Consider the following 24,472-nt stretch of genomic DNA (forward strand, 5'->3'; position numbering starts at 1 on the left):
AATAACGAATGGCAGGTACGGCCTTACGAGACGTGGCACAGGCGGGCGGTGAAAACGGTTCCAACTATTTTCCAGCGCGAGTTTTCGGTTGGTGGTGGTTAGCTTGTGGTAAGATTTAAGTTTCATCACGGCAGCTTGGAAATGAAAAAGTGTGTGTTTTCAAATTTATGGAGCGTCCGCACACCAACAACTTGACAGAAACGGGTGATTTACCGTCTAACCTAGCACAGAAACCATTTTATTATATAAACATGTCTGGTGGTTGGTGTCAATGTGTGTCTTGTTTAAATCTCATTTGAATGATGCTTTTTCGTTTTTTTAAGCACTTCGTTTTTTGGTGAGACTCTACTTTTATCTGCTGTTAGTCTGCGTGGATGCGATTGTCAAGCGATGTCCGACATATTCCCAAAAAAGGGGTTGTATGAAAATGCCGCAACTGCATTGCTGTCTTTGTCGATGAACAATTTCGAGGGTTGTGATTTCGTTGCTCATGTTGCTCAGACACATTCAAACGCATGATTAACATTTTAATCGATCCCAACGCACAATTAAATCTACCTTTCCCAGCATCGGTCGTCCGTAAGGTCCCTCCGCAAAAGGCTAAAGTGGAGTGTCAATCAGCCGAGCGAAAAACTAACAAATTTAATGGATAATTATTCCCTTGACGTGCGACAATCCCAGCGCCAGCGGGAACCTTACACTGGCCGTGTTCGCATGATTGACACGCACCGTCACCGTCAGGGTGGCTGAAGCCGTACCAATCCGGCTGTCGCCCCGTCGACAACGGGTTGTCATTTTGATGCGGACTGGACATTGGCGGAGATATGGGGCGGAGCGTAATTATGGCGGCGGTAGCAGGAACAGAAAAAAACGACATAACTTCACACGTTTCGTTCATTCACAACATATTTGCGGTTCACCCGATCCTAACTTTTCCCAAGCTCTCGTGCGTTGCGAAATCAGCTTCCCGGCACACCCGATCGCTGCTCTCCCGGTTTCATTGCTTTCTGATTTGACGTTTATTGTTGTTTTTTATTATTTTACGGCCCGTCCGGCCGCGTCTGGCCATCGGGTTGTGGTGACAATTGCGTCCGAAACAAAATGACCATCGGGGGAAGAGATGTTGCAAGACGAGAACTTACCCCATTGTACCCGTTTTGGTGGGTACTCGAGCGGGGACAGTTGACGTGTTACAAAATGTCTGCACCGGGTACGGTTCCGAGCGTGTGTGCGAACGGCGAAAGCTGTCATGTTTGACGTGCTTCTCTCCAAATTCTTGCTTTCTTTTAGCAATATTGCTGGAGACTGTATTTGCTACTTAAAACCATAAACGTCGGTGAGTAAAAATTGTGTGTTTGGAGCATCATTCGGATTTGGCGGAGAGCTCAACCCGTTGCGATGGAATTGGTTCGAAGTACAACATTATTGGATTGTTCGCTGTCCGCAACACCGACATACCGAAAGAAGACTCCAAAGCCAAGGTTGGCTAAATGTGGAACGTGGCACGATTGAAATGAAAACCGGGAAACAGATCTGACGGTTGTGCCCCACTATGGCCGTCCGGCTGCTCGTCTCTCAAGCACCATCCCGATCGGCTTCACCTCTCCCACACTCACAATCATGTAATGGAAACCGGTTCCGGGTGGGTTCCATGCTACCACGTGCCCTACTTCCTACAACGTGCGACGCTGATCGAGTGTGTTACATAAATGGCCACTCATGCCAACCGGGCACGTCACTTCTCGGATGTCGCCCCGAACGCTGTGTTTGACACACTTTTCACTCACTTTTGCCCTGCTTCTCCGTTGTATGGCCGCTGACATCAAGAATGAATGTTACTTTGGCCGTTCCCCGGTAGCGAGAGGATCTCTTATCGAAAGAACCATAGTATTGCTGAGTAAGTGGCTGGTAGGGTCTGGTTTCAGAAAGTACCATTTTTCGATAAGTTGTGCAAAGAATTGGGATAGATGTCGTTGAAGAACGGGGACAAAGTACAAAAACCACCCTGAGGCACAAGTAGCTGCAACACTTGAATGTAGCGATTCGATTCTTTAACCACCGTCACAAACTGAACGCAGGCAATGCGTTGGGAACGTTATTAGCTGTGAGAGACATATCGGGCGGTGTTCTCAAATATCGTTATGACACTCAGAGCGCCTTTCTTTTCTGTGTCCGATGCTTAAACATTATCTCCGGCAATCGTGCGAGACACTTCTTATCGTGCATTGTTTTCTATCCATTCGATACTGCCTGTTTTTTGCTCTAAATCGCTCCCCTGGCCGGATGATCAAGAATATCTCAAGAGGTTATACAATTAGGAGCAAATCAAGCATCTCATCTCGTTTGCTATTCCCTCCTGGTTTATTGTTTGAATATTCAGAACATAATGATGGTGTTAGGGTGTGTGTGTGGGTGGATGGGGAATAAATGGCAATTAATATGCATCGTTGAACAGGAGCAGAGTTCGATTATCCCAACAGGGAGATGATATTTCTTGGAGCAATAAAGCATACATAAATATGGTATTTCTGACTGTATGGGGCGCTTTAGTGAGAAAGTATTTCAAATTCTCACAACCGAGCGTTTAGTGGAAAATTATTTTCAATTCCTGCAGTATTACTTTAAAAATCATAGTATGCTTCTTAATAAGTTTGTCACCCACTGACCGACTTCAAGTCACTTTATTCGCTACGGAAACTAAAAAACAAAATACGTCATTCAACCCTAAGCCCGTTAGTCACATCGTAAAGGAACGTTCCCTCGCCGGAACCGTATGCCTGTTCCGGTTGCATCCTGCGTGAGTAGTGGTTAAATTAGAGCAGATATCGTTAGAAGCGATAGACAGACCTGGCAGAAAGGTCTGGCCTAAGGGCCGTAAATTGAAGGGGAGGGGGGGGGGGGAGGAAGGACTGGGAAGTGTTTCGGGTTTTTCTCACTCGTCATGACGTTTTCTGCTAAATATAGACCTACGACGGAGTGCGATGTGTCCCACTTGACGACAGATGCGAAGGAACATCGGGCCGGAGCAGTTGGTATGTTCTGCTGGGAAAAGCGGGAAAACTCCGAGCTGGGGACCATAGACGAAGAATCATTTTCTACAGAATTGGAAACTGGGAACGTGGTTTTCCCTTTTCCAAGAGACGTACGGCATGATTTTCATTCGGTTCGAATAATGCGGTGCATCTTGTGCGTGTGTGGGTAGTAAATCTGTTGCATAACGGCAATCATTTCAAAGGCAATTAATAGGTCAGCATTGTTAGAAAAAGATAATTGAGCGTCAAGATTGATACAGAAAGAAAATATAATTATTAAAGAATTGTACAAATTAATTTTCATTATGTTATAATAATTGTGAGATAGATGCGGATCGCTTACTTGTAGCAAGGATCGGATATCCGACTAAACAGTAGAAATAAGTCTTATAAATCAATTTCTGACTAACTTAACCTAAAAAATCGTTTAGCCAAGAAGATAACATTAAATCGCCAAAAAAGGTAGTGTCATGCATTTCGGAGCCATTACTTAAAATGTCATCAAATATGCTTGTGCTTCCTTCGAGCATGTTTATTTTAACAGATTGTGAAGCTTACGCTTCATTCATAATTTTTTAAGGTATTAGCATCACTATGATACAGGGCCGGCTCATTACCGCTAATGATGGATCATCGTCGCATTTCAATGAAATCATATGGAGATACTAATGAGCGAGATGAAAGCCACCGTCACGGTTGTCCTTGGATGCTCCAGAAATTTGCTTTGATGCCGTAACATTCACGTCTCGGCACATAAGCACAGCAGCCAGTTTTGGCCGTTGGCGTATGTCTCGTACGATGTCCTGACGGAATGTTTGTTATTTTGTCATTTCAGCGAAACTTTTAAGTGGTATCTGCAACCTGTGATTTCGTCTGGTTGCAAGAAAGTTTCCAGTAACTAGATTATTTTGACACATCGTTCCAGGAGCTATAGAACTTGCACATCTGGCAGCATCGTGGAAAGAAATCAAAGCTTAAGTTTAATCATTTTGTAGATATAAATTTTCTAATAGCAATTATACGTGTCACACGAACTGGTTGCTTAACAGTCGTATGTTCCTTATCTTTCCGAACAAAATAATTTTTTCCGATGCATGTTTGTTAAGATGTGGTTCGGTGGTCCAGGCAATAGCGGCGCCGGTCTTCACACGGCAGGACCGGAGTTAAATCCCATCCAGGCCGCCTCCCTGTACGTAGGGCTGACTACTTTGCTACGGTTGCTAAAACTAAGTCACAAAAAGCCAGAAAAGGCAGGCCGAGACCTGTCGGGGTTGTAGTGCCAATTAAGAAGAAGAAGTTTGTTAAGAAATCTGATAAATACATTTTATCTCGCTATTTATAAAAATCTCATAAAGGATTTATGTTGCAAAACTTGTACACTCACAGAGTTCTGCTTAATTTGCACACAACTCCCGTTTCGATCGCTGCGTTGCTAAATAATTAATGTTACGTTGTCATTGCAAAACGTCCAAAGGATGTCAAATTGATGGCTGGCGTGGGAGTGGAAGTTTCCCTTTTTGTATCGCAACACTTTTGGCCAAGTTGCCGAAACCACCGGCCGGAATGGAATGGAATGTTGATGAAGTACACGCAGGAGGTGATTTTTCTCTTCCGCTTGGTTAGCTAAACAATCTAATGCGCAGTATCTGAAGCAATGTTAATCATTTTACCAAAGTGTTACAAAATTACTGTGTAAGCGGGGCAAATTCTTTCTTAAAGCAGATTTTTTAATGCGTTCAACGAAGCGTGTCTGCCTCAGACAGTTTCATTGGTAACTTTCTTGAGGTTTCTTGACATAATGAGTAAGAGAGTTCTTTACTTTGCATTCCATGACGTTATTGTTTGCAATTTATATTATAAATCTTTATCAAAGTACTTCGGGTAGTGTACTCTTCTAGAAGCAATAGGTCTATTTGTGGTTTGAAGTAAAAAAAATAAATTCTTGCTCAAACGAAAAAGCCAGAACACTCGTGTCGTTTACGAATATGTCTGCAACAGACGTCCAACATAAACAATCCCACGAAATGTCGTGGCAACAATCGGCTACGGAACACATTCAATACTTCCGCCTCAGTGATACACTCTCAACGGCTACAGGGTAAAACCATATTCGTTTGAAATGGTGCCCGCCACGAAATATACTCGCAGTAGTCGCCCAGCTAGAACTAGACCCCGCCGAATGGAACGGAAGTTTGGCTTCGATTCGTGGGGGGGAATGTTTTTTTTTTGCGTTTCTGTTTCGTTTCCCCAATCAGACAGGATTGCGCGAGCATCCGGAGCAGCAGGGGATCAAGAAAGCTTCCGCCGGCACGGCACGGCGATGGGATCAGAAGATTACGATGTTGGGATTAGCTGGCTTGTACCGTACCGAAAACGTGCTACAGCACATCAAGCCGGCTCTTTCGGCGGCTTTGCACCATTTCAGAAGCGTATGGCTGTTGACATTTGATCCGGCAGGAATTTTTGCCTCATTCATATTGTGTGTGTGCGTGTGTGTGTATGCCCCGTGACTGTGCTACGGCCGTCGAATTTCTGAGCGCCAATCGCTGAGGAATGTTGCAACCGGTGAAAACTGTGACTGTGGGTCGAGCAGGCAATTTTGAGTTTAAATGTTAAAATGTGGGTTGGAAGTAAATCTCAGATACTTTTCTGGGTCGTATAAAAATACACGTACCATTGCTAGAAGTAGCTAGTTACAGGCGAAGTAGTAGCGCTACTAAGTATATCATTATCGCGATGATACTAAAGTCGGTTTGGGTTTCAGTATGAGTTTTAACTTACAATACAGTAGCAATAACAGTTTGACAAAATCTTTCAGCAAAGCGTATACTGTATAGGTTTTCATATGTTTAATTTATTTGCCGAACCGAATGGTTTAAGCCGAAGTGGTTTTTTCCTGATGTCCTGAGCCCTACATAGTAACATCCTCGCAGGCTTTCAATATTCTATAGCCTGGGTAAGGTTTTTGTTCGAAAATACGCACGCAATCATAATTCACGCAAATACTTTTAGACGCAGAAAAATGCCTCGGCAGATAAGCTTTCTTCTCTGTAGCTGTACTGCTGCTATACATCTTCATTCTGTAAACGGCACATGGGGTGGGAGTTTTTGTTTTTTTTTTTTGAAAATCCAAATGCCAAACATTGCGGGCTGCGAAAGAGCACATAAATACCTACCCGATGAACTTCGCCATGTACCATGAATAGAGATATTTTCGATGGGAAAATGTGGAAAATTCGCGCTGTCTCTCGAGCAGGATGGAGTAGCGAGCTGAGAAGGACTTTCACTTGCAAAGCCTCCCGCGTGCGTGCGTAGATGCGAGTGTCTGCGTATGTGACGCCCGTCGTGGACACCACCGACGACTACCAACACTGTCACACAACTTTCAACTTTAAATTCTTACCAAAACGAACAAACTTTTGCGTTCTTCGCTAGTTGTTTGCTATGGTGAATTATTATCCTTACACCAAAGTTTTCGATGTGCCTCGTGTTCCGAAACGTGTGGCCACCTCCGTTCCGTGCTATAGATCGAGAATTCGAACGCGAACGAACGGTTCTAAGCGATGGCGTTTGGACTGCCTTTCTCCCCAACACGCTGGAAAGGCAGGACATTGTACGCGTCACAGAGATGATGTGCGGCTTTCAGGCAGCTTCATCGCGCCGGTTCCGAGGGATGCTAAATCCCACTGTCGAATTTGCGCTGCTGGTCGTCGCCAACTCTCGAATCCGGGTGGAATTTCGGTGGAAAACTTTTTGGCACCTAGCCGTGAGCATCCCCCCCCCCCCCCACCCTCAGCTGGTCGGGCGGAAGTTCGGGCCAAACAATGTCATGTCGGGAAAAGCTTTTCTCGTTCGGTGCCCGTGTTTTCCACCACACCGGGACGTGCCACGGTCATAGGCGGGAAGCATTTATTAATAGGATCGCACATTCAGCGGCGTGACTTATCTGTTGGATGGGCTGGAAAAGTTTTGCCAGAAAAATAGACAAAAAAAATAATACCCAAAACTCCATCCACTTCGTAAAACACCTGCCTCCCCCCTATGCTCGCGTCGCGGTGATGCTTTAATTGAATGTCATCCCGTCGACGCGAGGGAGTCCTTTGGAGCTACAAAATGTTAAGTGATACACGTTGTTAGGAGAGAAAGTTTTTGCCCGTTCCCTGGTGGGCAATGGTTAGCCTCGAGGTTGAATAATGTTTTGTGGATCGTTCGAAACTGCCAATATCCGCCGGTAAATGAAGGTACTTACACAAAGCTTACAGTTGGAAGAATAATTGGTTTCACACCTTACATATCCTACATGGAAGAGCCGGAAATGTTCGAGTAGTCGATGTTTTCTTATTTTTCTACTATGTAATCTAATCAAATATCTAATCTTAATTTTATTCATTATATAAAATATCTGATTGATCATTATCAACAGCGTTCTTTCATCAAACACTAGTTCATAAATCGCTTCCTACGAAATTGATTGTGATAAACTGAATATTCATATCCTGGTTTATTTTTGCTCACGCACCACATTGCCTCTACGACGTTAACAAGCGAACGGAAATAATTCATCGTTCTCTGTTAAATCGTATGTTCATTTCATGCACTTAGCTCATGCTCGTTTCGCCATTTTCTTACACATGACAGCATAAATCAACATCCCAAAATATACGCCACATGCTTCTTCTCCAGTTTCGGGCAAAGTACGTGGAAAGGTGCAGCAATGAATTTCCGCATAAGCATACAATCTTATTACCGTGGTCATTAAAATTTCATTTCCCAACCTATCAACAACGGTTGGACCGCATTCCCTGGGTTTCATTCATTTTATGCATTGGCAGGTGGTTGTGGCTGTTTTGTGGGGTGCCGAACATGTTTTTCGTCACTTCCCATTTCAAGTTAAACGGTTTTGTTAAACATACATACCATGGTTAGGACTCTGGCATGAGCTGTGTCAGGTATAATGCTTTATTCAGGATGCTTGGAAAACACGTGGGAAATGGGAAAATAGTCATTGGAAATAGGGCATTAGATCGAAAATGGTAACCCCACCATACCACAATGGGTAGCCCTTGTCACAATGTTAGGAGTTGATGTGGCTGAAGCGGTAGAACAGCACTACTCTCGGTGCTCTTAGACTTTCCGTTTAGTCTTAAGCTTTTTAACGGAAGCAGGTAGTGAATTTTAATGGTTTTGAAGAAATTGTCCACTCAACTCTTCAGAGAAAAAAATAGGAATACCCCATTGGTATTCGTTGTGCTTTTCCTTATCTCCAACAGCAAAGCATTCATTTTGAGAAACCCTTATAATGATCTAAGAAATAGCATTTCCCATATTTCTAACAATACAGCACATCCTGCTCCGGTGGAATCGAGGTCTTTTGCTTCAGTTACTTGCGTAATTATGATATCACAATTATTTTCCTCTTTTGTTGTGAAAACAAACCGACTTGCGATTGTTTGATAGCAATGCAGCGTTAAGGCCGAGAGAATAATGTTTGAAGGTCGTACAGCATGCTTTTGTGCATCACAACATTTATTTCGCGGTTTGAAAAGACAATATGTTAAAATATTTTAAGAACTCAAACACCTCTTATGATGTGCCTTATTCTGGGTTTAGTGAACACTTAAGCGTCTCTGTATTAATATGTTTGCTATCTATTGTTATTACAACTAGGTGCAATGCTAAAAATGATTCATTTGTTCTGAAAAATACCCTAACCACATCTAAAACGTCTACCATCGCTCGCTGTGGTTTGAACTGAAAATAAATTATTTGCGAGTGCAATGGGGGGAAACCCGGGGCCTGGGGCAAAAATTCTACCAAATAGCCGGAAACAATCTCGCATCTTCGCCAATGTTCGCCACGAGCCCCTCAGTATTGCGCTTAAAAGCATTAAACACAAAAGCACAATGCACGGAGGTTGAAACTCATCCATCACCATCGTGAACCGAGCTGCACTAACCCAATTGCAGCGTGTTGCTGCGTTTGGCGTGAGTGTGACTGACAGTGGCTGTGAAACGCAGCTGTTGCACAAAACTCAATTGCTTCGCCCGTACCGATGGTTCCGATGGAGCAGCAGAGAGATGGTTTTAGCCTATCCTTTCCATCCTTGCGCTACAACGGGCTGTGCCTGCAAACGCTGGACACTCCAAAGTTTACGGATGTAGTTCAAGATACACAGCCATTAAGAAAAAAGTCTTTTTGCTCGTCGCTCGTTAGGTGCGGGCTGCCAGACGTTGCAGGAAAGGCGCAGTGTAAGGCGTGCCTGTCCGACTGGTATGCGCCTGAATTCAATTATGAAGACAGACATCTACCAGATCCTTGCTTCCATGCTCCCGCCTGCGTGTTGGTCCTTTTTTGCTCTTGAAGAATCTACATTTCAGTATTTATGTCTTCGTCATCAACGCCCAACCATAATTTATTTGCGCAATGCACAACGCCTTTTTAACCTATAGCAGTACAGCGGGATGAAAAAGCTCTCGTCTCGAAACGGTGTCGCCGATGCTGCTGCTTTAATGCGGAATGGCATATTTTCGGTGTTATGGCAACAGCTAGGGGTATATTTATGTGCATTGTTGAACATGTTTTATATGATTTAAAAATATAATACAAAATGCTTATAATATTCTCCATCCAAGGGTTAATGACAGACGATGAAGCTGTTTGAAGTGGATCACTTCTACACTCTGTAGAAGCGGCACGTCTTGCCATTATCTTTCGCTGCTCTCTGGAAGCTACTGCCGAGAACTTTAAATGTGAGAAAAATATATAAACAAACTTTTTAAACTCTCGACTTTGCTTTGCATTCAACATATTAGTTTCTCTCGCCGTGTGCAGGATGGATGAAACGGTATGAAGACATCGCAAACTATGATTGTCATAAACAATTCTCTGCTCCAAGCAGATGCTTCTTCGAGCGGAATTCAACGGAGAGGTTAGACGCATGATTGAAGGAAAAGCTGCCAACGCGTTGGACGAGCACAATGCCACCTTCAATTTTCAGCCCGGGCTGCGCAGTGTATGCTTAACTATTCTTGCACGACGTGTGGCTGGCGCTGATTGTGTTGCAAAGATTAGTTCAGTCGGGTGTGATTCGGTCTCGTGAATGAGTGATTGTCCTTGGGAGATGGGTAAAACGCCTCAGTGACAAGGTGTTCCTTAAGGTTAGCTGATAAGCACTATTAGAACAATGGCAGAATATGGGATGATGGCTGGCTGGCTAAAGATTTAAATGTTCCCCTGTGAGACGTACAGATGGCCTGAATTCTGTGAACCGAAGCGATTGGAATTCATTAGTCGGGATGATCAGTCTGTCTGGATGAAGATTCTGCGAAAGTTTCAGTTCGAGCAAGTGCTTGATTCCGGTTGTTTCCAGTGTAATTTAGAAAGACAAATGAATGCCACTGCTTCGTAATATCGTCACACAAATAATTGATATTGAACTTTGAGCAAACATTGCTCGGCTGGCTAGTTGTGGAACATTTGTCTTGTTCTGAAAATTTTCAGAAACGATATTGCTGTACATTTGGTGAAACCTTTTCATCTCATTTCTGGTTTCGATACGTTCTGTACTTTCAGATATTCGTTTGCCCGCTGCTCTCCCGCTCGGATAACGACGTCCATCGTCGTTGCCGGGAGACTTTGACCGCAGCAGAATGCTCCTGCAACCTGTACCTTCTACAGAACACCAACAGCAACCTCAACAGCAACAACAATTTCAGCAACATGCACCGAACCTACTCTCGGCCCAGCAACCCTCATCACTGACCTCCTCTTCCAGTGCCTCGTCCACACCACCGATACAGGACGTTAGCCGTTATCTGGAGACGCTTCAGGAACAGCTCAAGGAAGGCTGGACGGCCCATACGGCCAAGGACGGTCGGCTCTACTACTGCAAGTAAGTATTGGCAACCGGTTGTTGCCCACTGAACCACCAAACCAAACTGTGCCGGCTTGATCTGTCCCTCCGATAGCGACCGAACGACAGCGGGGCACGAGCGTCGGGGCAGCAGAGCAAATTAATTGAGCTATCTGTGTTTATCGGGCGACATTTCTCGGTTGATTTCTGTCCCATGCAAGGGGACACAAAAGAGAAAATTAATACGTCTAACCCTCGAGGAGGTCGGCTGAAGTTGGTCGTATCGTAAATCTTTAACTTAATCCCATTTGCTTTTGGCAGTTTGTATGGTGTATGAGAGCTTTCGCTTTTTTAAGCTTTGGCAAACGTCATGCACATCCACGAAAATTATAAAGATTGAAGGAGAAATGAAGCAACTCTTTTCTTCTTTCCCTCCTGGACAATACTACTACACGCAACATACTGACAGTAAAAATGGTAACAAATGTTGATTGTCCCATTGGCGCACATTCTATACATTCCGTTCTTAAACGCATTTCATGTACGAATACAAATTTCGTTTCCATTCCCCCCAAACCCTTGTGGACCTTTAGTCATCTTTTCCCCATCTTCCGTATCTCGCCCCTCTGTCCAATCTGTATGACATACCGAGCGAATGTCTGGCATCGAGGTTCATTCACACTGGTTCATGCCGGGGTGGTATGGTTGCACCAAAACTAACCAACCGTTCAACCGGTAGAACGCGGTACTGGCGTCTCTCCATCTCGATTCGCGAAGTCGGCAATGTAATATTCGCACATGCAAGTAGAGTTGGCTCACAAAACTCAATTTATAAAACTCTTTCAATTTAATTTTCCTTCCACACAAACTGCGTACCAACGAAAGGGAGCAGCATCCGCATCAGCAACAGCAGTAAAAAGAACGCTTCGCTGGCAGTTGAATCTTTTGCATATGAGGAAGAGAAGAGAAGAACAACAAAAAAATCTCTTCTTTTGCTACATTCCTTCAAACATATCTTGAGAGCACTATGGAAGAAGTGTTTTTTTGTGATAAAAGAAAACAATCTTCTGGAATGTATACGTTAAGCGTAAGTGTACGACGCGTGATAGCAGAGAAAACTCACAGATAGTCTGCTCCGGTTCCGGTGCATGTACTTTAATGTAAGATTTTATTATCATCAAATATGATAAAGGTTTTTTGTTATTTGATATGCCTAAATTGATTCTTCTTCTTCGGTGGCACTACAACCTCGAGAGGTCTCGGCCTGCCATTTCTGGCTTTCTGTGACTTAATTTGACCCGTAGAAAAGTAGTCAGCCTTTCGTACGGGGAGGCGGTCTGGATGGGATTTGAACCCCGGCCCTGCCGTGTGAAGACCGGCGCCGCTGTCGCCTCGGCCACCGGACCGCCTTGCCTAAATTGATTACCTTTTATTAAAAAACGGGAGGCGGCTCGGTAGTAGATGCGACGCCATTCTTCACACGGCAGGACCGGTGTTCAAATCTCATCTGGGCCGTTCTCCCATAGTGAGGACCTCATAGTGTACCCCATAGCGAGTTGGATAGTCAAACTATGCGGTATCAATAAGTTTAGTAAGCCATAAATGGTAGGCATGACCTGAAGTGGTCGTTTGGCTAAGAAAGAAGAGGAAGATATTCAAAAACGTATATTACGTTATTCTTGTCACGCACAACATTGCCAGCTAGCCAACCAGATGAGAAAACCTGAAGGATGCACAGTAAAATCAATACATTGCATTTTTTTAACTAAATTTAACTAATCGGCCTTCAATCACACGCGCTACCTTCAGCATCAACATTAAATTGATTTCCCATTCCGTTGTTCAACGCTGTGAAATTGAAACAATCCATCAATATCTTCATTAAACGCAGTAATGGTGGATCCTGCGACGAAATTTTGCTTACATGTCAACAGAAGCAGACAGCGAGCGTGAACATTCGCGAACCGAGTCACCGCGTGCGTATCGCTTTTGGCCGGAAAAAAAGTCAAAAATGTTCAAAAAGATCTTCCCGTGGGAGGTCTCGTGCACGCTCGCACGCTAGCACAATCAATTTTCCGTCGCGCTAATAGCACAAATATGACAATTTTCTGGGCAATTTTCTGCTCAAGTAGCTGGGATAATACGAACAGCACGCTTCAACCGTAGGCCAGCTCCCATGAGAGTTGCGCTTGTCGCGAATTGCCCTGCTGAAGCCGCGTCCTTCCAAGTAGTTTCCCTAAGTCGTCGTCATCGTCTTCTAAGAAAAAGGCATGATTTGTTCCCAAATCATTTGGATGTGAAATGAAAATCAATATCCTGATAAGTTAGTGCTGCAGCATTTATGTTTCTCTCTTTGGTTGGGGTTTTACTGTTGCTAATTTAAATAATTACGTTATAGAGATTGTCGATACAAAATACAACCTTGAACGTTGTTCGTTTCATTGCTCTCTCTCTGTCCGTTAATATGAGCACGAAGTACCACTCTTGTCAATTGATTTCGAACCGTCATTGCTCCACTAAAGCATAAGTGTAATCATGTTTCGCCAGATTTCGTCTGATGGGCAATTACACAATCTATCGCTTACCTAAGACCGGGTGCACAAATTGCTTGCAAATTGTTAATTAAGGCATCTTGTTTGTGTTCAATAATGTATAGGCTGTTGATCGTGACAGTGAGATGACCGGTTGGATGTTTTCAATTCGATCAAGATTCAGTTGCTAGTTGAATTGCTTGACGTAGTGTGTGATGAGTAGAAAATTGCAATATACGTTTCGGAAAATAAACATAAATATCATTATCAGAATTTTATTCGCTACTTTCACGTTTCACTCACAAATTAAATGGCCATAGTAATGCATTAGTTTGCGAAACGTGAGAAGTATTGATTTAGACAACTCCTCATATCAACTTCAATACCTTCCGACCGATCAGTATGACCCTATCTAAACGTACAATTATCTGAAAAGAACCTCTGACAAACGGCATTATTTACAGCTCTTAATGATACTTTGTACCCGATGAGCAAACGAAATACTTGCAGCATTTGCTTCAAAGATAGTCCACCGTGCTGGAACTGAAAATCTCTGAGAGTGATCGATTAAGCACACATAAATCTAGCTGCTGGCAGGAATTCTTCGGAGCAATGAGTTGCGTTAAGCCAGACAGAGCATAGCATGACAGCAGAAAGCTTCACTCCGAACTAATTAAGGACAATGTTACATGCCGTTGGATTGATTGGTCACGCAGGAATGCCATCGTGTGCAGGCGTCCAGTTCCAGCAACGCAGTGAAAGGAACGCAAAAGGATTGATGTGATGAGTGGATTCTCTTTACACGTCAAACAATGCCACTCGGTGCGTTTGATTATATTGTCTGTGGTGGGTGGGACGGGGGGGGGGGGGGGAAGGGCCGTCATTGACTTCAGCACTCCCCCATCAGCACTCTCGATGCCTGTCGGTAAGCAAATGCCAACGCTAGCAGCAAACACGTAAATTAGCTCAATCCAATCACTAGTGTTTGTGCCGTTGCAGCGATGCACCGTGACATGTGTTTACCCAGCGTGTGGTGCAAGCTTTGACACGCACACTAGATTAAGGCGATGAAATCTCTTCTAATCTGTTGAGATAGGACGCCTTATTGATGTTTGAATTAGTTTTTCTTTCGTTCAATACGTCGGTGAACTCGATGGGGGGGGGGGGGGGGTGGGTGGATAAATCAGTTAAAAAGCACGTATGTAAATATCCAGCTGTCGTAAGAAATAATTAAAGTGTACTTGGTTGAGGAGAGTACTTAAATCTGTTTGCGAATAGAAAGTCTTAATCCTACAAGATTGAAACTGGTATGAATCAAGCACGGATGGGCGCACCTCTACAAAACAGTACTACCGACCCAGCGAATAAAAGTCAGAAATCCTACCCCCCTTACGAAAGTACGCCTTCGAATGCAAAGAACCAGCTTCATTTGCTCATGTGCAAAATCCAATCTGTCCCCTACAACACTCAGGGCTGTGGTGTCCCACCGTGTACTACTGCACCCCAGCTGTTGGGTTCCCTTTGGGGACAGGTAATTCAATTGGCGCTAATCGTTCACCGAGGACCAAACAACCTGCCAACCGGTCATTTACTGGTAAGTAAGTTCCGCCCTGATAAATCCCCAACCGGCGGTGTACTAATCCAGGCTGGAAGCTTTCCCTTCAAGGACATATAACAGCTTCATCTTGTGCCGAGCTCTTGGGCAAAACGGAGCGATAACCCAACCGCTTCGTTCCCGGGTTCCTCCGAACCGGCGATCCCATCGGCCAGGGGGATACGTGTATAGTTTTACGATAATGACCGGATTTTACGAGTGTCCTCATCATCGAAGCTGAAACCTCATACCGAAGGATACACTTTCTTTCGGTGAAGGCCTTCGGTTTTACTGAACGTTGCTTCGCTATACTTTTGCACCGGGAGGATTCTGGAGAACTTCCGGCGTGTCCTTTTCGCAACAGAGCTAGGTTTTTCCCACACTTTTCACCACAGTCACAAGAGCTCTGCCGGTTTGTGACAGTACATTCGGAAACAGATGGTCGGTTGAATTGGGGGGCACATTCGTAGAGGACCGTTTACACTCTCTTTTTAGGGATGGATTACAATCGGATCGGAGGGGTTTCGGTTTGCAGTTGATTCACTAAGCGCAACCTAGCCCTGGAACGAATGGTAACCATCCCGGTGGAAAAATCAACCAGGGTATTAGAGAGCACACACACACACGCACATATACAACACGCCTAGGAAGGAAACTCTTCAACAAGTCGTCGGTAGTCGGTGGGTAACCGTAACGGATTGCCAGGAACTTGGCTGTTATTCGATTTATTGTACGCTCTCGTCAGTGTTACGTTTGGCTGTAAACGGAGTCGTTGCTTTTGGCTTAATTGAAGCAATTTCAGGGTACGTTCGAATGCATATAAAACGTGGCTCTCGGTACGTGAAAATTCTAATTGGATCGTGTCACCGATGCAGCGGTTCGGAATGCTTCCTAGCAACGCAAGGAGCTGTGGGTGTTGGGTGATACGTTTGGGATGTGGGTCACACAGGAAGTGGTAATAAGATTTTCTTGTTCCATGGATTAGTTTTTGCTGGTCCCGCTGACATTTTCGCCACTACCACCATCCTCCGTGGGAGCTGTACTTGCTCACTACGATCGGACGATGAACGATAACTGGTGCGGATTTTACGATTATTGGTCGTTTAACAATTGCCTTCCTCACCAGTCCTGGACTGGCAGCAGCAGCAGCAATTAAAGCGCACACGATGAAAAACTATTAAACGGTATATTAAGGAAAAGTGTTTTAGTTGACACCCAATTTCGAGATAAAAATTAATAAGTAGTACTAACCACGTGGAAGAGCTTCATTTTAACTTTGTTAATCGATTTACCGTAGAGGACACGTAACTTGATAGAAAAGCTCGTTGCAAGCTAGTGATAGTCGCTCGAGTAACTAAACTGTAACTGTGAAGGGAACAAAGTTATGCACTGTATTTATAGCTGCCAACGTCTTGCCGAACAACGACAAACCGCATGCATCTCGGTGGTGGGGTGGCTCGTAAGATAAGAACTGTGTCAATGCAAAAACTTTGCCCATCGCAAAATGAGTGCAGTGGATCGTTGAAAGGTGATACCGTGTTTGATGATTCTGGTGCCGTGCATGTTTATCCCTGAACACTACCTGTAAAAGCATTTCTTATAGCTATGTATGTGCAGTGATCAGGTTTCTGCCATTTCTTACCTTATGACTTTTTTCCCCCGAAATAAGATTGATTTCTGACAAAACCTATTTGTTGCAATTTTAAACCATATTCATGAAATCCCCAGTCCGCATATGACATGCATTTTCATACAAATAGCTTATGACTTACTCGCAACATTACTGGGCTTTCCCAAAACAATAGCATTTCCACCTCTTTCGTGGTATTTTTCCAAACGATAGCTTTCCCGTTCCTCATTGAAAGTTTAATAACACGGAGAACAATCATGCTGATATTGATGAAAAATGCAATAATGCAGACTACACTCCTGTTGAGGATACAGCCTCATTGAATGCTCGCTGAGTATGTCAAACTTTGAAACTTGACGACAAAGGATGAAACTGAAAATTAATCCGCTGACAAACCAAACAACATTTTGCATATTTCATACTACCATCGGTCGTCCAACTATTGTTCGTTTCGGATACATACTCACACGATTTCATTTCGAATCACTATGACCCCCTTAAAATATTACTCTTCCATCACACACTGAAGAGCTGTTGCCGTACGAATCGATCCATCATTTCCATCATTCGAATCATTTGAGCCTTCCCAACCCCAACATTCGTAGGCGAACACCCAAAGGCACTCACAGAATGTCACTAAAATTAGCAAAATCGATAAAAAGCAAGCAAACCCGCAGGCTACAGCGCCTAGTCGGCAAGTGGACCGGTGGCACTGAATTGAAATCAGCTCCCTCATCCGAAACAGTAATGGCGTACTTCCGTTGATTAAACCATCCATTTTGGTTGATGCGTTTGTGTGCGTGCGCGATGCTTTGTGCACCTACTCTTACGCACACACACACAAATAAAACACAAATCTGGCCTCTTTTTGATTGCCCAACCGGAAGGATCCGAAAGCGAAACGAAAAACCAAACAGCATTCGAAAGGGGCTGTAGCAACAACAACAAAAAATGATGCTAGCGAAAAAACACCCAAACCCACAGACGCTCGGAAAAAGGCTAGGCCACGATTGAAAAATCATTGGTCTTGAATTTTTAAATCCATCCACCGAGCAGAAGTCGATTAGGTTCGGCAGCGATATTGGGCTACTAGCGACGTTTGGCAAGTGCACACGCTACGGGTCGCTTCCACGAGTCCCATACAACAGGAACAACAACAACAAAAAAGTGGCAACGGTTCGCGTCCGTGTGACCACAGCTTCGAACCGTCCTTCGATCCCTCTGATACGGTTCGATCTCGTAATTAGATTTTGATCAGACTCATGTAAATTTAATGAGATTACGTGCTTCTTTTCTGACCAATCCTATCGAGTCCTTTGAGACGTTGTTATCGCTTAGCCAAATCTAGCCTGGCAGCGAACAGGCAAAATGCGACACTACGGTTCGGCACAGCGTTGAAGGATCAAACTCATTAGAATGAACCCACTGCCGGACCGAAACAATCGTTCAGGGTTTAACGTGAGAAAAAAGAAACCAACTTCCGAACGCGCATAGACACATTTCGATGTGGTCCAATGGTGTGGTCTGAAATGTACGAACTTTGGTCGGAAATTTGTGCCACCGACACGGCTAAGAGCTATAGAGCGCACTAATGAAATTCAAACATTTTCAATTAATTAATTTTGTCTCCGAAACGAGCAATCGGGCAGCCGTTTAGCCGTTGCGTTGAAGAAAAAAGCGAGATAGGTAGAGATGAATATCTTAAACAGGCTATGGTATGTGGGGCTTCGTCAGCTTAAGACGCTCAAGACGAAAAAAATGAAGTCTAAAAATTGTGCCAAATCGGTGGGGAAAAATGAAAGAGGAACATAGGCATCTGCAGGATCATACTTCCTCCGGAAGTGCGTCTTTGTGGCTTGACCGTGGATGTCAATTAGGGAGTGACATGACAAAAACATTGTAGTTCCTTGTTTTCTGAACATCATTCATCAGGCCAAATTTGTTCAGGAATGAAAACATTTTGATGCTGGGCTCGGTAATCACTGCTCCATTTTTAACAGTGAACCGAGTGGTGGTGGTTAATAGCTTTACTACGTAGAAAAAATACTTCATTCCAATGCTTGTTGTACATTTTACCTCTGTAACGGCGCATACAATAATGCTATTATTGCTTAGATGCATATTACAATAATGAAGACCCCTAGGCTTAACTTACAGATTAAGTGGTTTTAGATTGAGAAATATTTACCCCTTTAGCAGCTTATACCTAATAGAACCACATGCTACCACCATTTTATATAAACCGAGAGTGAATGATATTGTGCTGGATTAGGCTCCAATTTCTCCGCCCGAGCTTCGGTGGAGACACCTGCGCACAATCTGTCGTAAATGAGCCGTCACGTCTTCCCGTGCACACCAAATCGCCCGGTAACATGTCACACACCAGACCAGACAATTGCCACATTCGCAGGAACGAACCCCTTCGGTGACGGCGCCGTGATCACCGTGCCTTTACCTCCACCATGCCACCGTTTGACTGACATCTAATTAATCTTAAACCCTTGCCAGACAACTGGTAATGGGAAATTAAAAATAATACTAACAGCATCGAAGTCTCCGTCCGCATCATCTTCCGTGTGAAGGTAGTGTGGTGCTGCTCCGGCTTCTGGCACCCATCGGATCGTTAAAATATCCTGTCCGCTCTGCATGCATGCATGTGTTCCCTGTGTTCGTGCTTTCACTGCATGTGCATTGGACGTGAAAGTGCAATAAATTAGCTACAGCCATCAGCTATCGCACCCGTTGCAGGACTCGTGCGGATCGACTGTTCGAGCGCGGTGCTTGTGGCGTGAATGGTAGCGAGCAGGCTACCATGTTTGCTAGCCTCGTTCACAGCTTTCGGCAAGCTTGCAAAAGGCTTGCCCGCCCTTCCTGCCTGCTAAATCAAATCCTCTAAACGTGCTTTGGCTTGTTGCAGTGCCTTTTGCAGAGCAGTGTGTTGATTATGATGCACTGCGTACCATTTCTTCCACCATCTGGGGCCGCATTAAGGTGACCGCTGCTCATGCAGGCAGCTGTTAAACTGTTAAACTGAACTTACGTACAGAACCTACGAGCACAAAAGCCTGCCCGGAAATGATGTTTTCGGTGTGCGAGGGCTTATGAAAATGAAGTCACTTTTGTTCGAACCATCGGGGGGGGGGGGGGATGTTTTTTGGTTTTGTTTGGGCGAGCAAAGTGCACCGAGCCGCGAATAAAGTGATGACGCACCAAACTTTATCACTTGACTGCGAGCAGAAAAGGTGAAGGTAGAGAAGTGAATTAAATTGTTTTATTAAGTGGGTATTTATTCTGTACCTTTCGATATGATTTTTGTCGAGTGCTGAGCTGAGTGCTGAAGTTTCTATTGTCGATTCTATCTTGAATTGTCTTGCTGATTCCACAACCTTTGCTTTTCACACCATGAGGAAAATGCATAAAAAGATATTTTATTCCAACAACACAAAACTTAACATAATGCCTTGTAGAACAGTAAAGCGATTCCTTTCAACTGTATCCATTGACGTGTTAGAGTAGCCACACTAAGGACGAGTTCACCCTGCACTAACCAGCCAGAAACGGAGCGCCGGGACGAGCAATAATCACCGGTTGAATTACTTTCTGCACCACAACCGGTGGTCGGTATATAACAGGCGCCCGATAAGTACTAAAAGAAACAGAGAAAAAAAACACATCGCCACACAGAGAACAATAGTTTTAAATGAGCATTATGGTTGAGTGAAAATGTTCGCGTGCGCACAAAATGGGCTCACCACTCACCCCGGCCGTGCAATAACTGGCCGAACGCCACCACCGACGTACACAGGGCGCCCGGGAGTGGCACGAACTGGCACCAAAAGTATCAGCACTGTCACTGCTAGCAACGATTTTCTCATTTTCACGATGCGTTAAGCTTTCCGGGGGTGGCAGGGATCTCACGCCGACTGCGATGCTTAAGCAAGCGGTGGTTAGGTTTTTGGGGCGAAGCTAACCTCACAAATCAATCAACGGGGTTGGGACGAATATCGAGTTCAGCGAATCCCGATGCCACTCGAGTGGTACGTTCGCTAGCACAAATGACACTGCCACTGTAAAGCGAGGTCCGTGCTTATAGCGAGTGCGAATTCCATTCCGAAAACCACTAATTGATTGCCTATTAGCACCTTTCGAGCTGTCGTCATCAACATCCGGATCGCGTTATGTTTATTTCAGCTGGAACGGTGCTTTGTGCAGCTCGGACCACACCGGAGGACCAGCAATCGCGTGGGATTTACCATGACGAAGTGTCAAATACATCTTCGATGCGATGCGATTTTTTTTCTCTCCGCTCTGATGATGGTAGGTGAAGGAAGATTTTGAAATTTTGAATCTCCACTCGCATATTACGTAGAACGACGTGAGACGATCGCCGAGCCAAATTAACATCAGACTCATAATTCATGAGCAAGTAGTTCGCCCTCCCCTGTGGCAGGAAATTAAAACCATGTCGCAATCCAACCCACCACCCACCACACTGTCATGCATGCAGGAAACTAGTGCACGTGCACGCTGAGGTTGGTTGTGCCAACGAGTTCATCTTCATGCAGACGAATCGATGCAAACGTCACTTTGCTTAGTGCGCAGTCATACATTTCGCATCTCATCGGTGATGAAATATCAACGCGTATGTGTGTGTGAGCACCAAAAATCAAAAGTCTCCTAGCGCGCCCACCTTTGTCGGGAGGGATGCTATTTGCGGTTATCGCGTTGCGAGTGCAGCTACATCCGACCGTGCGAATTGTGAAAGAATGGTCGGAATTATCAGCAAAATTCAGCCATTCCCCCGACGATTCTCGTTCTCGAGTACTCTTACAAACACACAAATCCGGTCACGTTTCGCCGTTTCAGGTCGCGATATGCAAGCCACCATCCGTTGCGTACGGTTCGTTGGAGGGAAGTACACCATACAACATCTAACACGAGTGCAGGCGATGGTAGAGACGCTGGAGATTATGTTTTCTTCTTCGCTGAAACCAATGCACAATTAAAACGTGACTCACATTTCAAAGAGTCATCGGGTTGATTAAAATGGGTTTTACGTTACCACGGCAGGCATAAGTGTTCGTTAAAGTAGCGTAAGTAATTCAAAAGAGCTCTGGTTGGAATTATAAATAACTTCAAAAAACTCTAACACAATAGATGTTTCGAGAATTGTTATGCGTTTTTAAAATCATTTTTATCTTATTAACATTGAGTATTTTTTATTCTACTTTCAGGTAAGTGTATGCACAAAACACAGTGATGTTATTAGTGGAAGCCCCATTGATGGCAAGTATGATTAACCCATTTAAACACAGTCATGATAAGTAGTTGTGCACATTGCCTCGATTTTTGTTTTAACTTTCTTATATTACTATAACCCACCAGAAAAATCCAATCGGCCATTAAAGCGAACTCGACAAGTGATAATAAATGAGACAAACAAGTGACATTCCTCATGGCTTCAAACGTGTGAATGGCTGTCAGTTTTATGAATCAACAGTAAACTTACACAAATACACTTTTATTTCATATTACTTTTTGTTTCTTAAGCCCTTACCGTACGGCAGGCTTACCGACCCTACACACCGGCAGCATATTTTCAATCAATCACTGCCAGCGTTGGTGTCAATTCTGCCCGCAGGCATCGACCCGACTTCCTGATCGTGCCCGCGTACTAACGTGGCGTTTGATTGGCTGGCGACGACAGAGCGACACGATAAAAGGATAAAATATCGTCGATATTGCCTGTTAGTGTCGCGTTGCCTTCGAGGGGCGATTCCACCTTCAGCCGGGAGAAAAGATTCCTCTCCGCTTCGATGCAATAATCCACCTTTGCTCCGTACTCGACTGTAGAAAATGTAGTGCACAGTGTACGCACCACAGCAATCGATGAACGAGAAGAGAAAATCAATAACATCACATTTCATTCCTGAAATGCTGAAGCTCGTCTGTGCCGTAAGCGCGAAGAGTGTCGAGCTACTTTCAACGTTAAAAGGGAAAATAAAGCAAAGTAGTTCCGATGTTGACGTGCAGCGCCAGGGGACTTTAATACCGCACAAAATGTGTTCTAAATTATCGCTCTCGCCTCGTGCGCTTTGTCGAGCTCTAATGAAATTGTAGATTTATAGAGAGAAACAAAAATGGACCGTAAACGAGTGTACAGCGTGTGTGTGTTGGCAGCTCAACCTATATACCTATTTAAAATTCAGCTTACAAACATCAATGCTTATTATTGACCCTACATCATGTTCACACATCGGAATCGCGCCCAATCGAATGCATGCACTCTGGTGGAACCGTTCGCTAAAAGCCCTTAATCCATAAACAACATGCTTCATTGGAGTTGAACCGTTTCAGGAGTGAGACAAAAACTAAATTGATAGCTACCGCTGGAAACGGCACCAGTGCCCGAACCATGCTCTCGGTGTGTTGCTGGGCGAGACCCATTCAACCCGCAGACAAGCCAGACTGCATTAAGCTAGGATTTTAAGGATTTGGCTAAGGTGAAATTTATAGCCCAGCTTTTCTGTTACCAGTGTCTGAGGATAATGTTTATCGTCTTTCGCTCGATGACAAAACCGAGCGCTAGCACAAAACGATTGAAATGTAAAGCCTGAAATATGGTCCAGCAACAATTGCTAATGTGCTTTGTTTTCTGTTCGTTGCCTTTTGGGCTGTTGAGCGAACGTTGGTGGAGCCGCCTGGTACATTGTAACACACGTTGTAAGTTTTAGTTTATGTTTTGTGACTTCAGTGCGTTTTTCAACTACGGCTTCTGGATGACCTAAATGCAATGAATGCAATTCAAACTTAATATAAACAAAACGATTTGCAATACGACCATAAAAAATATTACATCAAATATATGCACAACATGCATTACAATGTGGGAGTTTGGAGTTTGTATGATCCATCTTTGTCATCCAAAAATAATCAGCAAACTTATAACGATCCTATAAAAACATCATCTAGCACTATCTCGACCTAGATGGCGGTCCGCATCGATATCTTTATTCATAAACATTGCTTTCCGGTCGGAATCGGAAACCCTTTCCAGCGGGATGTTTGCACACCATTCTTTGCATAAATCTTTCCAGTCTGCGGTCTCATGTTGGACAAAGCTTGTTGATTTAGGATCATCATCGATGTAACGAAGATGTAAAAGTTGTGGTTTTTGCTCTCCTTAACGAAGGTTATGATTTTAGAGGGTTTTTAATCGAAAAGCTTCATCAATCGCTTGTAAACCGTGTGTAAGGAAGGCGGCTTAGGCTGTGCATTTGGGTGATTTACAGTATTTTACTACAGAAAAGCTTTTCATATAGTTATGTCTCTAGTCCTTCAAATATATCGAGGAAGTAAATACAGTCTTTAAATATATTTTACATTTACACGATTTTATATAAACACGATGAAACTTCAAGGCAATATCTAGAATATTGTCACCGTGGGGTTTTAATCCTGCTTTAAGTTTTACAAAGAGAGCCAACCCGTCTCAATCATTCTCAACTTTCTACAAAACTCTTTTCCAAACTGAATGGAAAGTTTAATGTTTACAGAGGATTTGATACAAGTTGGAGAAACGTAATTTGATGGTTGAGTGAAAGTTTTAGGCAAACTTCACACATTGCTAAACTACTTTTCAAAGTATTTTGTGTGGTTGCCATCTTCCGTCGTTAACCGCAAGTCCTTCGGATGGTCAGGAACGCTTCAGATAGAGCATGTGGGCCATTTAGTTTTTCATGTCACCATCAACGCTACTGAGGTTTAAACTTTCTTCGGGCCAAGTATCGATTCCTGGTAATGATGTTACGAATTCGTATGAAAAATCTTCTA

The 24,472-nt window shown here is 44.0% G+C and overlaps 1 protein-coding gene and 1 long non-coding RNA gene across 6 annotated transcripts in view; one reads left to right on the forward strand and one right to left on the reverse strand.

Moving 5' to 3' along the window:
* The window catches only part of LOC118508525, a 113,343-nt gene that overhangs the window by 50,522 nt on the left and 38,349 nt on the right, over positions 1-24,472 (forward strand). For all 5 annotated transcript variants that reach the window (XM_036048394.1, XM_036048393.1, XM_036048395.1 and 2 more), the window contains exon 3: positions 10,605-10,923. In XM_036048394.1, coding sequence (XP_035904287.1) covers positions 10,682-10,923 — 242 coding nt within the window. In that variant the 5' untranslated portion in view covers positions 10,605-10,681. The remainder of the gene's footprint in view (positions 1-10,604; positions 10,924-24,472) is intronic.
* LOC118508534 lies at positions 15,680-16,369 on the reverse strand. The gene is made up of 2 exons (XR_004905801.1): positions 16,261-16,369; positions 15,680-16,183 (listed from the first exon to the last, which is right to left on the reverse strand). It is a non-coding gene; the product is annotated as an uncharacterized LOC118508534 (long non-coding RNA).

Source organism: Anopheles stephensi, chromosome 2 (genome assembly GCF_013141755.1).
Source record: "Anopheles stephensi strain Indian chromosome 2, UCI_ANSTEP_V1.0, whole genome shotgun sequence".
In the NCBI taxonomy this organism is placed as follows: Eukaryota; Metazoa; Arthropoda; class Insecta; order Diptera; family Culicidae; genus Anopheles; species Anopheles stephensi.